Source organism: Lissotriton vulgaris, chromosome 2_1, assembly GCF_964263255.1.
Source record: "Lissotriton vulgaris chromosome 2_1, aLisVul1.2, whole genome shotgun sequence".
In the NCBI taxonomy this organism is placed as follows: Eukaryota; Metazoa; Chordata; class Amphibia; order Caudata; family Salamandridae; genus Lissotriton; species Lissotriton vulgaris.
The window spans coordinates 326594728-326610031 of record NC_141687.1 but is presented as its reverse complement, the minus strand read 5'-3'; the positions used below and the strand labels follow the sequence as shown (position 1 = coordinate 326610031).

The following is a 15304-nucleotide window of genomic DNA, read 5'->3' as shown; positions in this document are numbered from 1 at the left end:
CTATTGTATTCATAGAGTCAAGGTAGTGGTCAGTCAGTGATTGAACATCTGAGGCCCCTGAAGGGGGAAGGAGGAGGTTGCCGATGTGGGGAGGTATGGTGGAGGGGTTAAGATTCTTCAAATCCCTTTTCCATGTTTTGGATTTGATTGGTTGAATAGGGTTAGGTTTAACTTTTTCGTTGATAAAGAAGGTGATAATGTGGTGATCTGACCAATCGCAGGGTAGAATCGCTTCCAATTGAATAGCGTTCTCTTTGGCAATGATGAGATCGAGTATCGCTCCTTTGTCGTGTGTTGGTTTATCACATAATTGGGTGAGGTCAAGCGCATTGAGGAAAGTTTTTAGACTATTCACTGAAGTGTCTTTCTGATCGTTCCAGCGGAGATTGAAGTCACCCAGATAGACTTGAGTGGTCTGCCGACCGGCGTTGGAAGTGATCAGGTCCATGACTTGTTGGGAGAATATGAGATTGTCACCAGGCGGGTGATAAATGAGATGTAGAGTACATACTTGTTTGCCCTCACTGATGATGTCTAGGCAGAGGAGTTCACAGGAGGAGAGGGAAGGTGAGGTGACTTGAGTAACGGAGAGGTTGCTCTTAACAATGCATGCAATTCCCCCGCCCGTCTTGCCAGGAGACCTGTCCAGCCTAATGATGTGGTAATTGGGGGGGACTAGTATGTCCATAATCGGGGTAGAGGCTTCAGTGAGCCACGTTTCCGTTAGAAAGGCTAGGTCTAGCTCCCTATTTGTGACAAGATCCGCGATGTCGGAGGAGTGTCTCTGGGCCGATCTGCAGTTTAGTAGGATGCATTTGAGTTTGGGAGAGAGAAGGGTGGTCGAGCTTTCTAGTGTGAGGGGAACTTTCCTGAGGTTGTTAGGGACGGAGCCTCTGTTGTTGAGTGTTGGGAGCCTCAGAGCTTTTGTGGGAATTGTGGGTATGGGGATGTGCGAATTGGGAGAACCTTTTACCGGACCTGGGCCATAAGAGCGTAGGAGAGAGCAAAGGTCGAGGTCCGACAAGGGGCTGAGAACACGACGGGGGCGGTGGGAGTTATTGCGAACGGGGATAGTGGACCATTGCTGGTGTCGTCGGGGGCGAGTGTATGTAGGAAGGGTGCGTCGTTTGTAAGGTAATGGGATGGTGGGAGGTTGACTGGGCTGTGAGGAGAGAAGGTCTTTGATTGCGTGGATGTCTTTTTTGATTAGTAAAATTTCCTCCTTGACTTGTTGGAGTGTGGATAAGGTCAAGTCAGGAGGGTTGATGAGGTGTTCCGCGGTGCATGACTGACATGCAAGCCTGTAACAGGATTTCCTACATTAAAGTGCAAGTTCTACATTTCGGTAAGCACCTGATACTTACACTGTGAAGCCAGTCGGTCCGTACTCCCTGCAATCCATCCGACCCTTTCAGACTTCACTTCCTTCTCTTTTCCCCGAGGGGTTACACTTTGGGGCAATACCTGGGGCTCTGGAGCTTTGGTGAACAGAAAAAAGAAAAAAATTAAAGAAGCCCAAATATAAACAAAATTAAACACTATGATCCCGCCAGCTCGCCCCTAAATGTTTAAAGACACCCCAGGTTAGCTCCCTTTCTCCAGTAGTCTGCTCAACTTTCATTCAAATGTAGCTTGCTTCCTCCACAGCATATAGCACGACCAACCAGGCTTCTCCATCCATTAGCTATCTTGCCCTACAAGTGCATCAATTTATCGGATGACTTGCTCGTTCTCCTAAAGTATACGTTACTTACCTTTAGTAACACATTATCTGGTAGCGACCATATTTAGCAGCAGATTCCTTACCTTTGGAATTCCCCTGCTGTAAAACTGGATCTGGAAGATAGATTTTTGTGTGAGCAGGACCCCTGCTTGCCGGTAGGCAGCGTAGATCGGTTCCCCGCGGTGGCGGAAGTGACGTTCCTGTTACCTATATCATGAATTGCACCAACAATGGAGTGTCAAAGCTATGGTCCCGAAAGGGAGTAACCCAAACCTAGAAATCTGTTCTCAGACGGGAGGATGGGTTGGTTGGTAGCGAATTTGCAGGTAGATATTGTCTCTACCAGATGATAGGTTAATGAAGGTAAGTAACTTGTTCACCTGATAGAGACATCAAGCCGCAAATTCCATACCTTTGAATGGATGTAAGAAACTGGCTCTATATATACTGCACCAAAGTGAGGTACAGTGTGTATAGAGTCCAATGGTCTCCAGAGGTTTGGCAGAGGCTAAAGTTAGATAGAACCTTACTCTCTAAAGTGGTAGCTTGGTCAAGCAGTAAGGCAGTATCAGAGGACAGTGTAAAGCATTTGATGTACATAGTCAGTCAGCAAATGAATCCACACACTCAAGAACTGAACTCTCTAGGCCAAATGTTTTGTATAAAAAATATACTGTTTTATTTCTAGAACCAAACATGCCTGGTACAGTTAAGCATAAAAATACTTTTCAGTAGAAATTACTTGTATGGACACAGTTCAAAATTGCAGTGTAACTTTTACTGGTTTTGGTTACACTTTTAAGTAAGCAGTTTGCAACACATTGCAGGTATAGTACATTCAAGTGAATGGGCTTTTTAAGTAAAATGCAGTTAATTACTTTTCAGATTGCTTTTGCTAACACAGGACGGGATCCTAGATTTAGCCCGGAGACATTTCCTGAAAACAGGTGAGTAAATGCGTTCTGGTTAAAGGTACGATTTTTAAAGAATATTATTGCATTTCAAAAGTTGACACTTGGAAACTTTTTCACATAGAATCACCAATGTTATCCTATGGGAGGAAATTCACTTAGCAGGTAAGTTCGGTTATCAATACTTTTTTTACTCTGTGCTGGATACCTAGATTCAGCACTGGGACATTTCCTGAAAACAGTTCAGAAAATGCGGTCTTTTGAGTTAGGGTTCTGGGGTTAGACTCAGGGGTCTCCCAGGGTCAGTGATGCACTGTTGTTGCACCCTCAGCGGCACTGGGGCGGTCGGGTGCAGAGTGGTGAGGCCCAATGTTATCATATGGAGGATAGGAGGTCTCCGGTTTGTGGCTGCTGGCTAGAAGGCCACCGGTTTGTGGGGCAAAGCTCCTAGGGTTAAGCTCAGGGCAAGTTGGGGACCAAGTTAGCACCAAAGGCGCACCCTCAGCGGCGCTAGGGCAGTCGGGTGCAGGGTGCTGTTTTGAGGTTGGGTGCCCTGTTGATTCCAACGGAGATTCTCCAGGACAAAGAAACACTGCAGGCTCGGGACGAGGATCTTCCTGGAGCGACCAACACTTCGAGGGTTGGTTAGGCACACAAGGCCTTGGGATGTCGTATTTTCTTACCCTCTCTGGTCGCAGTAGGGGGATCCTCTGGATTGAGGATGCAGGCGTCGTCTGGACGCAGGTCGGTCAGGGGTCACCGGATCTCGGGTCAGGATCGCTGGGGGGGATCTCCTTGTGGTGTTTGTTCACTCAAACACGGGCCGGGCTCGGGGGGTGCAGAGTGTGCTGGATTCGCGTTTTCTGGCTGGCACCAGAAGCTGCAGTTTAAACACGTCCGGTGTTCACAGTTGAAACAGCTTGGAAAGTGAATGCACGCAGGTCCTCTAGGGTTTGTGAGGTTGCTTGCCACTGGACACGCCGGGGTTTCGCAGGAGCAGGTTCGAGGGGAGACAGGCATGTAGGGCTGGGGCTAAGTCAGTGGGCGTCGCCCTCTTATTAGCTCTGCAAGGCTTTTCGTCCTCCTTTTCTTGTGGTTACTGGATCTGAGGAAGGAAGGTTCAGGATGCCCCTAAATACTAAATTTAGGGTTGTTACAGGAAGGTAGGAGCAGGGACCAAAGGGTCCCTTCCCTGGGGTGGGTACACCCCCTATTACGCCACTCTCCAGTGGGAGGGGGGCAGGAGCGTCATCCCTGGTTGGCTGGGTCCCCCCATTCTGAAGATGGCGGGGACTTGAGGTTGTGCTTCAACTCGCCTCCCCACCTTAGGTACACCTCTCTTCCTCACTGTTTTTCAGTGTAGCCATTATGGTGCTGTGGAGTTCGTAATGACAACCTCCCAGCACCATATACTCTTAATTGCGACACTGCACTTACAGAGCCCAGGAATAGACTAGGGCACTGTAGGAGTACAGGGCTCATGCACCTGTACCATCACCACTGGCATAGGGCACCCAGCTAGAGGGGTGACTGATGTATGCCAGGGCAGTAGTTTGTGGGCATGGCACACATGTGCCATGCTGACTCTTCACTTTGTTCTGCACCAAGACACTCAGCCTACAAAGGCAGTGTATGTGTGTGCCAGGGTACAGGGCCTCTAAGGGTGGCATAATAAGTGCTGCAACCCTTAGGGGCCTTCTCTGGTCACATTCCCCTGGGTACCTATGGTACCATTTACCAGGGGCTGACATGTGGCCATAGATGCCAATTGGGTTTAGGCTTCAATGCAGTTTGTAGGGAAGGAACACAGGACCTGGTTACCTGATTGACAGGAGCCAAGGGCACACTCAGTCAAAGCACATCAGCAATTCAGCAAAAAGTGGGGGCATACCAATCAAGAAAGAGGGAACTTTCTCTCAATGGATATCCAAGAAATCCCATCCACAGTGGTGGTCTGCTGAAAAATTCTAAAGGAGAAAGTCCAACGGGACCAAACAGGTGAAAAGCCAATACCTGTGGACGGGACTGTCCAAGCAGTAATGTTTGGTGAACATGTGCAAGGATGCCCACATACTAACTGGCAGATGTCAAGGACTGGAATTCCATGTGCTAAAAGTAGTCACCGCTATAGCCCTGGTGGAATGAGACATTAGGTCCTCAGGGGGGCTGATTCTTGGCCATTGCGTAGTGCATTTTAATACAGAGCCTGACACAGAGCAAAATCGTTAATTTCTGCACTGCCAGACCCTTCTTTGCTCCAACATTCCCCACAGAGTTGGTAGTCTACCCGTAACTCTCGTGTGCAGTCAAGGTAGAACGACCACAATCTTTTTGGGTCCAGAAGGTGGAGTCGCTCCTCTTCTTTTGAGGAATGTGAAGGAGCAAAGAAAGTGGGCAAGGTGACGGATTTGCCCACAAGGAATGGTGTTATCACTTTAAGCAAGAAAGAGGCCCTAGTGCGAAGCACCAGTCTTTCTGGAAAAATAGACAGGAATGGAGACTTGGGGGATAAAGCCTGCAGCTCAATCATGCTCCGGGCAGATCTTATTGCCAAAAAAAAAAGGCTGGTTTGATAGTGAGGAGCCAAAGGGGACAATTATAAATAGGCTCGAAAGGAGTGCACATTCAGAATGTGAAGACAAAATTATGGTCCCAATGAGACCTAATGAAAGGAGAAGGGGAAAACATTTATAAGACCTTTAAGAAACCCATTTTCAAAGAGAGCAGAAAGTTAAACCTTTTATAGGACGCTGGCTCTGTTATTACTATACCAAGGTATGGTATAGTGAGTAGAGTCCAGTGGATCCCCCAAAGGCTTACAGAAGTAAAAATGCATAGATATCACACAGGGTCATTTCCTGGCTAAAAGGTAAATACAAGTTTTTCTAAAAGCACAGTTTTAGGTTTCCATACAAAACACCCTTAACACAAGTTTTTCAGAGGAAAACAGTAAAGGCAATCCTATGAGGGAAAATGGGGTTAAGGTTTTGCGGGTAAGCAAACAGTCTTAAGGGTTGAGTTTCTGGGGTTAGAACAAGGGTTCCCCCAGGGTCAAGGAGGCTCTCAAAAAGCACCCTAAGCGGAACTAGGACGGCCAGGTGCTGAGGCCCAATGTCAACCTATGGGGTTAGAGGGCTGTCGGTGGCTGAAACGACCAGGCCACAAGGTTGAGAGAGCAAAACCTCTAGAGGTGAGCTAAGGGCAAACAGAGATCCAAGTTAGCACACAAGGTGCACTCACAGCAGCACAGGGGCAACCGGGTGCTGGATCGATGTCAAGAGCCTTGTTGGTTTCAATGGGGAAGCTCCGCTCTGAACAAACACGGCAGACTTGGGCACGAAGATCTTCTGGAGGCGACCATCGGTTGGAGAGGTAAGTTGGGATGTCAAGAAATGCCGGGACACCGTCGGTTGGGCCCCCCAAGGCTTTGGGGCCTCAGGTGAACAGGTGGCTTTTGGCGTCAGGTTTTCCTTACCGGGTGCGGACGGAAGGACCCTCCAGATAGAGGCTGCAGGCATCATCAGAAGCTTGAGGTAGGTCAGGGATCACCAGATCCCAGATCAGGTTCTCAGGGCAGACCTCCTTGTGGTGTTGGGCCACTTGAACCCGGACTTTGGGCATTGGGTGCAGTTTTGAAAACTTGTGGATTTGCCCAGAGCCAGAGTTTGTTTCTTTAACAAGTCATGTGCTCACAGGAGACAGACTTTTTAGGGTAGCTAGGGGAGGTCTTCTGCATTCTGAGGGGCTGCTGGCTGCAGGATACGCTGGGATTCCGCTGGAGAAGGTCGAAGTCGGGAAAGGCCGGTAGGGCTGGGGTCAAAGCAGATGGTGTCCTCCTCTTCTTCCTTCAGCATGGCTCTTCCTTCCTTCTTGCTTTTCTTAGTATGCAAGGTTTGGGGTTGCACTCAAATACTAAATTCCGGGGCGTTTCACGTAGATACAGGTTAGGACCAATGGGATCCTTCTTTGGGGTGGGTATACCCCTTATTATGCCATCCTCCAGTGGGAGGGTGGCATAAGCCTTCCTCTGGTTGGCTGAGTCCCCCCATCTTCAAGACAGCGGAGACTGGGAGTTGTGCTTCGCCCCACCTACCCCTCAGGTGGGGGAGGTGAGGCGAAACACTAGGTTGGTAAAGATGGGCAAGCCTTTTCTCCTATCTTAGTTTTCTCGCTGATTTTCCAGCATTTAGTGGGGTCAGAACCAGTTGGGGCCAGTTGCTGGGAGCAGCAAATGTCTGAGTCAGCTCACAAAGGCGGCAAACCTTTGAAACTTCCCCTTTGTGAAATCTGCCCATACTGCAGGAGGAGGCTTGGCACCTCAGCCCAGAATGTGATTTTTTTCAGGACCCAGAGAGCAGGAGGCTCTCGACCCAGGGGTCCAGAAACATGTCTGGTGGCGGCAGCTCGACAGCAGCCAGTCAACTAGGACACAATATTTAGGTCACTTTTTAAGGGGGAATCTCTAAAAAGAAAAAGTTTCGTAAAAAACGTCCCACATTTCAGTAAAGCCATTATGGTGCTGTGGAATTCGGAATGACAAACTCCCAGGCCTAATACTCTCTATGGACTTACTGCACTTACAATGTCTAAGAAAGGACTCAGACACTGTAGGGGTATAGGACTCATGCACCTGTACCCCTTACAAGTGGTATAGTGCGCCCAGCTAGAGGGGTGACTTACTTATGTCATAGGCAGTGGAATGTAGGCATGGCACACAGGATGTGTGCCATGTCAACTCTTCACTTTGTTAGGCAGCAAAACACACAGCCTACAAGGACAGCATGTGTGTGTTAAGGTACAGGACCTCTAAGGGTGGCGCAATATGTGCTGCAGTCCTTAGACGTCTTCTCTGGTCACAGTGCCCTTGGCACCCATGATACATTTAACAAGGGACTTACATGTGGCCAGAGTTGCCAACTGGGTTTGCAAATGTACAGTTTTAGGGAAAGAAAATAGGTCCTGGGTACTTGGTAGGCAGGAACCCAGGGCACACATAATCAAAGAGCATCAACATCAGGCAAAATGTAGGAGGCAACCATGCAAAAAGGGACATTTTCCTACACCTTTACAGTGCCCAGGGCAGGGTAAGAATACAAAGAAGGACATCAGAAAAGCAAGCACAAAACGCTCGATAGACTTTTTCTGTACAAAATAAAATCAATTCCACCTGTAGGCATACACCGCCTTGGTCGAGGGATGCCTAACTGCCAAGATAAGACTGCAGACTTCGGGAGAAAGGTCGAAAGCTGTCAACTGATGTTGCTCAATCTCCATGCAAGAAAGCGTACAGTTCACAGGTTTGGGAGGCGCACCCTCCACTGAAGCTGCCACAGAAGATCATCCCGAAGGTGCAGCCTGATGGGAGTATCGTTGCTCATGCGGAGAACTTTGGGATAACAGACTCTCTGTGACCAGTCCAGAGGCAAAGGATGACTTGGGCCTGGTCGTTCCTGATGTTCTTAAGAAATTTGGGAAGAAGTGGTATGGGCAGAAAGGCGTCTAGAAGGTCTAAGCTCCACTTGAGATGAAGAGCATCTCCAAGTTAGAGCCGCATTGAAAACTCCAGCACACAAAACTGCTGACATTGCACATTCTCGGAGAAGACTAACAAATTTAGATTCAAGGCTCTACCCACTGCTGAAAGAGACCTTGCACCACCTCCGGTGGGATATGCCATCCATGATCTGCTAGGTATCAAAGGCTGAGTTTGCCAACTCTGGCGTTCGGGGAACCTGTCAGTTGTTGAAACACCAGGGACATGCACTGCTGTTCCAGCCATTCCAAGAGACACAGGGCCTCTTCACAAAGGGTCCCAAACACCCACCCTGCCCGGTTTTCTGCAGTACAATAAGGCAGTGGTGTTATATGTGAACACCAGCCCCAGCTGTTCCATGATGGAGGGTGGAAAGGCTTTCAAAGCTAGTCAGATCGCTCGGAGCTCCAGCAGTTTATGTGGAGTCTGGATTCAACCGGAGACAATAGTCCTCTGATCTTCACCTCTCCCAGATGGTCACCCCCTCCCAGGAGTGATGAATCTGTCACTGTCAAACTGCTGATCTTTTGCAGTTCCGTCTGAGATCTGGACCATGTTGGAGAGATTACCCTGGTGCTGCGCCCACTGGAACTTTAGGTCCCATTGCACAGCCTACATATGCCATCTGGCCATGAGGCCCGCAGCCTCAGAGTCAATCTCACCAAAATCCAAGATAGAGGCCGAAACATTGGTATCATAGCTTGCATATCTTGGGCTCGCTGCTAGGGAGGATTAGCCCAAAACTGCACTGTGACCAGAACAGCTCCAATGGATGGGAGCATCTGAAAGGGAGTCAGGTGTGACTTCAGCATGTTGACAGTGAACTCCAGTCAATGCAGGAGTTTTGCTATAGTCTGGAGGTTTAACACAACAACCTAGGACAAGTCCACCTTTTACAGCCAGACATCGAGATAGGGGAAGACTGGCACCCTGAGCTCTGCAGATGAGCTATGACCAGCATCCTCACCTTGCTGACCATTCGAGGGAGGCTGGTAAGGCCAAAGTGGACCACAGTCAACTGGAAATAGCCAGGGCCTCTGATAAACTGCAGGCAACGCCAATGGGTAAGCAGGACAGGGATGTGAAAATAGGTATCCTGCAAGTCCAAATCTACCATCCAGTCTCATGGATCCAGGGCAGACAAAAACTTGAGCCAATTTAAGCATCTTGAACTTCTCCATTTTGAGGAAGAGATTGAGGGTTCTCAGATCCAAGATAGGGTGAAGCCCCTTGTTCCTTGTGGGAATCAGAAAGTAGCGGGAATAGCAAACACTGCTTATTTTTGACCCCAGAACATTCTCTCTGACTCCCCTGGCCAAGAGAGCAGTGACTTCCTCACGGAGCAAGGACAAATGACCATTCGTCACTCAGTCGTGAGATGTAGGCTAAGGGGGAAGGGAGGATTCAAGGGGGTAGCCCTTCAGATTAACCTATAAAACCAACCTGCCCGATGTTATGGACCGCCAGTGGTGGAGATGATGGATGATTCTGCCACCAACTGAACACCCATGATCTTGAAGGGCAAGATAAGGAGGGCTTGGAGGCTGCAGATCCAGGAGGATTGGTGGTTCGAGTGCATATCTGGCTAACTGACCAACTAGGATGGTATTAACCACATTCTCGCCCTCGCACAGTCTGGGAAGCTTGGGTGGGGTAGTGGCTGGAATATGGCACACTTAAAAGCCTGTTCCGTAGCCACAAAAGTAGCAAAAGGCAGACTGGGGAACAGGGGCAACTGAGAGGCCTAACGACTTGGCCGTAGCCCGCAAGTCCTTAACCCCTCCCATGCTCGTGACGGAACCGTTCCGTCACAAGCCTCGGCTGGGCTGTGCTGGTGACGGAACGGTTCCGTCACGGCCCACTCGCCGCAAATTCCGCGCCTGCGCTGTCGTTCTGAAGAGCGGGCGGGGCCGTGACGGAACCGTTTCGTCACAAGCACAGCTCACCCGCGGCCTCCCCCTTAGCACTGCGGCGGAATAGCCGCCGCAGCGAAGGGGTTAATGCACTCCAGCGCCAAGGCTGACTTTTCTCCAAAGAGAGAATTGCCATCAAAGGGCATGTCCATGAGGGAAGCATGGACATCCCCTGAAGAGCCAGATTTTCGCAGTCAGGTGTGGCGTCTACGTGCCACCGTCGTCGAAACTGTTCTGCCCAGCGAGTCGGTCCAAACCACACCTAATGGCAAACTGTGCTGCTTCTATCTCATCCTTGGCCACTTGGGAGAGAACGGCCCAGGCCTCTGCCGGGACCTGTGGCTGCACGTGCACAACCGTGAACCACAGTGTTGGAGTAACGGCCTAATAAGCATGCAGTGTTCACCGACCGCAATGCACGGCTGGATGAAGAAAACAACATCTTACCGAAGCTATCCAGCCTGTTGAATTCCCTCTCCGGCGTTGCGGCAGGGAACGAGTCCTGGAAAACAGAGGCTTGGACCACCAAGCTCTCAGGGGTGGGGTGATGGGTGAAAAGTTTGGGTCTCCCAGGTGAAGGACATTGGCAGTGGCCTTTTCTCCTGGTCATAGGAACCCTATGCTGGGCTTAGACCAGGTTCCCAGTTGGACATTTATTAGTGCTTCATTAAAAGGGAGCAGAGATTCAGAAGCCGAAGCTTCTGGTTTTAGCACTTTCAAGAAGATGTTCGACTTGACTGCCACCGAAGGCAGCTCAGTGTCTAGAACCTCAGCTGCCCTCTTTATCACCATGGAATATGATGCTTCCTTGGGTTCGATGAAAAGAGAGATTAGTTTATATTAAGGGCCTGCTTTTTTGCAAATAGCCATGTCCTGCATAATAAGTAAGATTCAAGTCTGCACCGATCCTGTCTGTTCAACATCTAATCACTTATATTGGAAATGAGGCAAGATAGTTACAACTAGATTTTATCCTCGTGCAGAAGATTCTACAAAGGCATGTTTAGTAGGACTTAGCATAAATCTGTTCAGTGTTTCTCTATTGTGATCTTAAATGGAACCTGTTCCCTATTACGTGATGCGAGACGGACCAAGGAGTCACGTTGCTGTCCCGGTACCGCACACTAAGGACAGTGTTGGGCACTTTTTTTTAACCTAAACGGGGAAGCATGCTTGTTCTAAATGGGCACTACATGTGTGATGTATTTAGATGGAATAGGACCCGATCTCCTTAATGTCTTACTGGTCCCACTATTGGTAAAGGGTAAATAGGATGAAAACCCCAAAGGGACTACACAAGGGGCAAAGAACTGAGCCCCTGTCTGTTGTCAAGAAACTACATAGTGGGTGCTATCACTCCAATTATTCTCTCTGATGATGTTTAAGAATAATTACATCGTGGTTCTGGTAAATTGACTCCAAAGTATATCATTGAGACCATCGATGTGTGTCCCCACCCACTGCCGTTCCTTCTCAAAAAGACCATTTTCGTCATTAAGTTGTTCAATTTTATATCAACCAACGTATGTTTAGTGGTCAGATAGTGTGAAGACATCTTGGTTGTACTCTTCTTGCAACAAACGTTACTCCTATGCTCCCCAATGCAAACCTTGTCTGGTCTTGTCATCATGCCTATATATTCTAGGCCGCTTGGGCAGGTGATCATATATACGACATTATTGCTGTTGCAATTGGTAAAACTCCTCTGTTCCCATTCTGTACCATTCCTGAATCTTGGGTCTACTCCTCCTGGTTAGGTGGCACGTACTGCAGTTACCAAAGTGCAAGTGACCCTGTACTGGTGGGAGAAGTCGTCCCTCAAGCGTATTTTGTGGACCTGTTCGATGTCTTGTGTGGCAAGACACCTGTTGAGCATTAAGAGAGGCCAATCTGTGTCACTACGTTCAACACCCACTCGAACCAGATATCTAAAATTGTCAATAAACATTGGAGACTCTTAAATTGTTGTAAACTCAGCCTCCGGAACCCATGTTGGCACATAAGAGAGGAAGGAATTTGAAGGACATGCTTGTCCACACAACTCCACAGTACCATAATGGCTACACTGAAAACTGAAGTTTGGGATCAAACTTCTCAGCACGTTAAATCCACACTGATGCCAGTGTGGGACGTAATGACAAATGCATACAGAGGGCATCTTAGAGATGCCACCTGAAAACTAACCTACCACTAGTATCCAGGCTGAGTGGCTGCTTTCAGCTGCCACCACCAGACATGTTTCTGGACCCCTGGGTCGAGAGCCTGCTGCTCTCGGGGGCATGAAATGATGCACATCATTGGAACGAGCTGCCAAGCCTCCTTCCCCAGAATGGGCAGGGTCCTCGAAGGGGAAGCTTCAAAAGCTTGCCGCCTTTGTGAGCTACCCCAGGCCACTTGCTGCTTTCAGCAACTGGTCCCCACTGGTTCTGACCCCCACTTTGGGCGGGAGAACCGGCGGGAAAAACATGTGAGGAAGAGAGGTGTGCCCACCACTGCCAACTCCACCCCTCAGGTGTGGGAGGCGAGGTAAAGCACAACTCTCAGTCCCCGCCATCTTGCAGATGGGGGGGGGGGCCACAGCCAACCAGGGAAATGCTTATGCCCTCCCCTCCCACTGGAGGGTGGCATAATGGGGGGTGTACCCACCTAAGGGAAGGGACACATGGGTCCCAACCTTTTACCTACCTATAACACCCTAAATCTAGTATTTAGGGGCACCCCTGAACCTTACTTCCTCAGACCAGAACAAACTACAAGGAAAGAAGAACATTCGTGTTGCAGCTAACAAGAGGGAGACGCTGTGAGAAAGTGCCATCTTTCTTGCATGGTATGCCCCCACTTTTTTTTACTGAATTGCTGATGTCAATCAGGTGCCCAGGGCCTATGTTCCTTCCCTAAAACTGTATTGAAGCTAAAACCCAATTGGACTCTCTGGCCATGTCAACCCCTGGTAAATAGTACCATGGGAACCCGGGGCAATGTGACAAGGGAAGACCCCTATGGGCTGTAGCACTTATTGTGCCTCCCTTAGGGGCCCTGCACCCTGACACCCACACACTGCCTTGCAGGCTGAGTGTCCTGGTGCAAAACTAAACAAAGAGTCGACATGGTACACATCTCTGTGTGCCATGCCCACAACCCCACTGCCCTGGCATACATCAGTCACCCATCTAGCTGGGTGCCCTATGCCAGTGGTGTGGGCACAGGTGCATGAACCCTGTGCCCCTACAGTACCCAGGGCCATTCCTGGGCACTGTAAGTGCAGTGATGCTATTAAGAGTATACGGTGCTGGGAGGTTGTCATTACGAACTCCACAGCACCATAATGGCTACACTGAAGACTGACCAGTTTGGTATCAAACTTCTCAGCACATTAAACCCACCCTGATGCCAGTGTGGATTTAATGTAAAATTATCTACAGAGGGCATCTTAGAGATGCCCCCTGAAACCTAACCTACAATCCACGTCTTGTCTAAGAGGCTACCTAGGCTGCCACACAGCAGACATGTTGCTGGACCCCTGGGTGTAGAGCCCCAGCTCTCCTGGGCCTGCAACAATGCACATCCTGGGCGAGGTGCTAGGTCTCCTCCCCCATGATGGGCAAGGGGAAGCTTCAAAGGCATGCCGCCTTTATGAGCTTCTCCAGGCCACTTGCTGTACTCCGCAACTACTCCCCACCAGTTCTGACCCCCACTCTGGCGGGAAGACTGGTGGGAAACCCTACGTAAGAAAAGGGGGTGTGCCATCCTGTGCCAACTCCACCCCTCAGGTGGAGGAGGCGAGGTGAAGCACGACTCCGGGCTACTACCATCTTGAGGATGGGGAGCCCTACCCACTCACAGCTAGGCTCCTGCCCCCCTCCCAAAGGACAGGAGCAGGTTAGGGAGTGTATCCACCCCAGGACAGGGACCTATTGGTCCCTGCCCTCACCCTACCTGTAATGACCCTAAATTTAGTACTTAAGGGCACCCTGAACCTTCCTTCCTCAGATCCCGATACAACAACAAGAAATAAGATCAAGAAGAAGACCCGCTGTGCAGCTGCTAACAGAAGGACGACACCAACTGACTTAGCCCCAGCCCTACAGGCCTGTCGATCCTTGAACCTGCTCCTGCTAAATCCCGGCAACTCCTGTGAGCAGCAACCTTGAAAACCTCGGAGGACCTGCCTGCCTTGACCCTCTGAAAGACTGGGACTCCCATGAGCAGTGGTTCTGCTCCAACAGCAATACCCCTGGTGCTAGCCCGGAACCGCAACTCCATCACACTCTGCACCCGCCAAGCCCGGCCCGTGCCTGAGTGACCCAAGACCACGAGGACATCCCCCCGGTGATTAGGATCTGAAGTCCAGTGCCCAAAGACCCTCCTCAAGGAACCAGATGACACCTGCAGCCTCTCAACCAGGCACCCCTCCAAACGCGACTAGCTGAGGGTAAGATTTCCAGACGATATGAATGTCAGCAGCCCTACATGCCAAGAACAGATGCATACTGGTAAGTAGCATATTCCGTTCGAGGCATGTGGGCTGCTGAATTCATATCTGTGCATAGAATAAATAGCAGTTACCTCCCTATCGGCGGTTGACCGTGCCAGCTGCAGCAGTCTGAAAGAGTTCTGAGAACAGCCTGTCCTACAGCAGCTTGCTGTTTGGAGTGTACATCTACGCAGTAGTGTTTGGTAAATGTATGTATGGTGGTCCATGTGGCTGCTCTACATACATCCTCTAGAGGAATGTTACCCAGGAAAGCCATGGATGCCCTAGCTTGCGTGTGGAATGCGCTCTTGGGGGAACTGTTAAAGTGCGTTTGGCCTTTTGATAACAGATTTGAATGCATTTAACTATCCACCTGGCTATACCTGATTTGGAAATAGGGTTGCCTTTATGTTGTGGAGAGAAGGCAACAAACAGTTGTTTAGTTTTGCGAAAGTCTTTTGTCCTGTCGATGTAATACAGGAGAGCTCTTTTGACATCTAAGGTGTGCAGTGCTCTGTCTGCCACTGAGTCAGTGTTTGGAAAGAACATTGGCAGTTCTATGTTTTGATTAATGTGGAACTGCGAGATTACCTTTGGCATGAACTTGGGGTTGGTGCGCAGCACCACCCTATTAGCATGAATTTGTAGATAGGGCTCTTGAATTGTGAGGGCTTGAAGCTCGCTGACTCTTTGCAGCGATGTAATGGCTATTAGAAAGGCCGCTTTCCAAGTAAGAAACTGTAACTCACA

General features: G+C 49.5%; 1 protein-coding gene across 20 annotated transcripts in view; it reads right to left on the bottom strand.

Annotated features, from left to right (window-relative positions):
• Window positions 1-15304, bottom strand: part of NCOR1 (nuclear receptor corepressor 1) — a 1907529-nt gene that overhangs the window by 1159053 nt on the left and 733172 nt on the right. For all 20 annotated transcript variants that reach the window (XM_086955042.1, XM_086955041.1, XM_086955040.1 and 17 more), the window contains one exon: window positions 1365-1478. In XM_086955042.1, the coding sequence (XP_086811168.1) occupies window positions 1365-1478 (114 nt within the window). The remainder of the gene's footprint in view (window positions 1-1364; window positions 1479-15304) is intronic.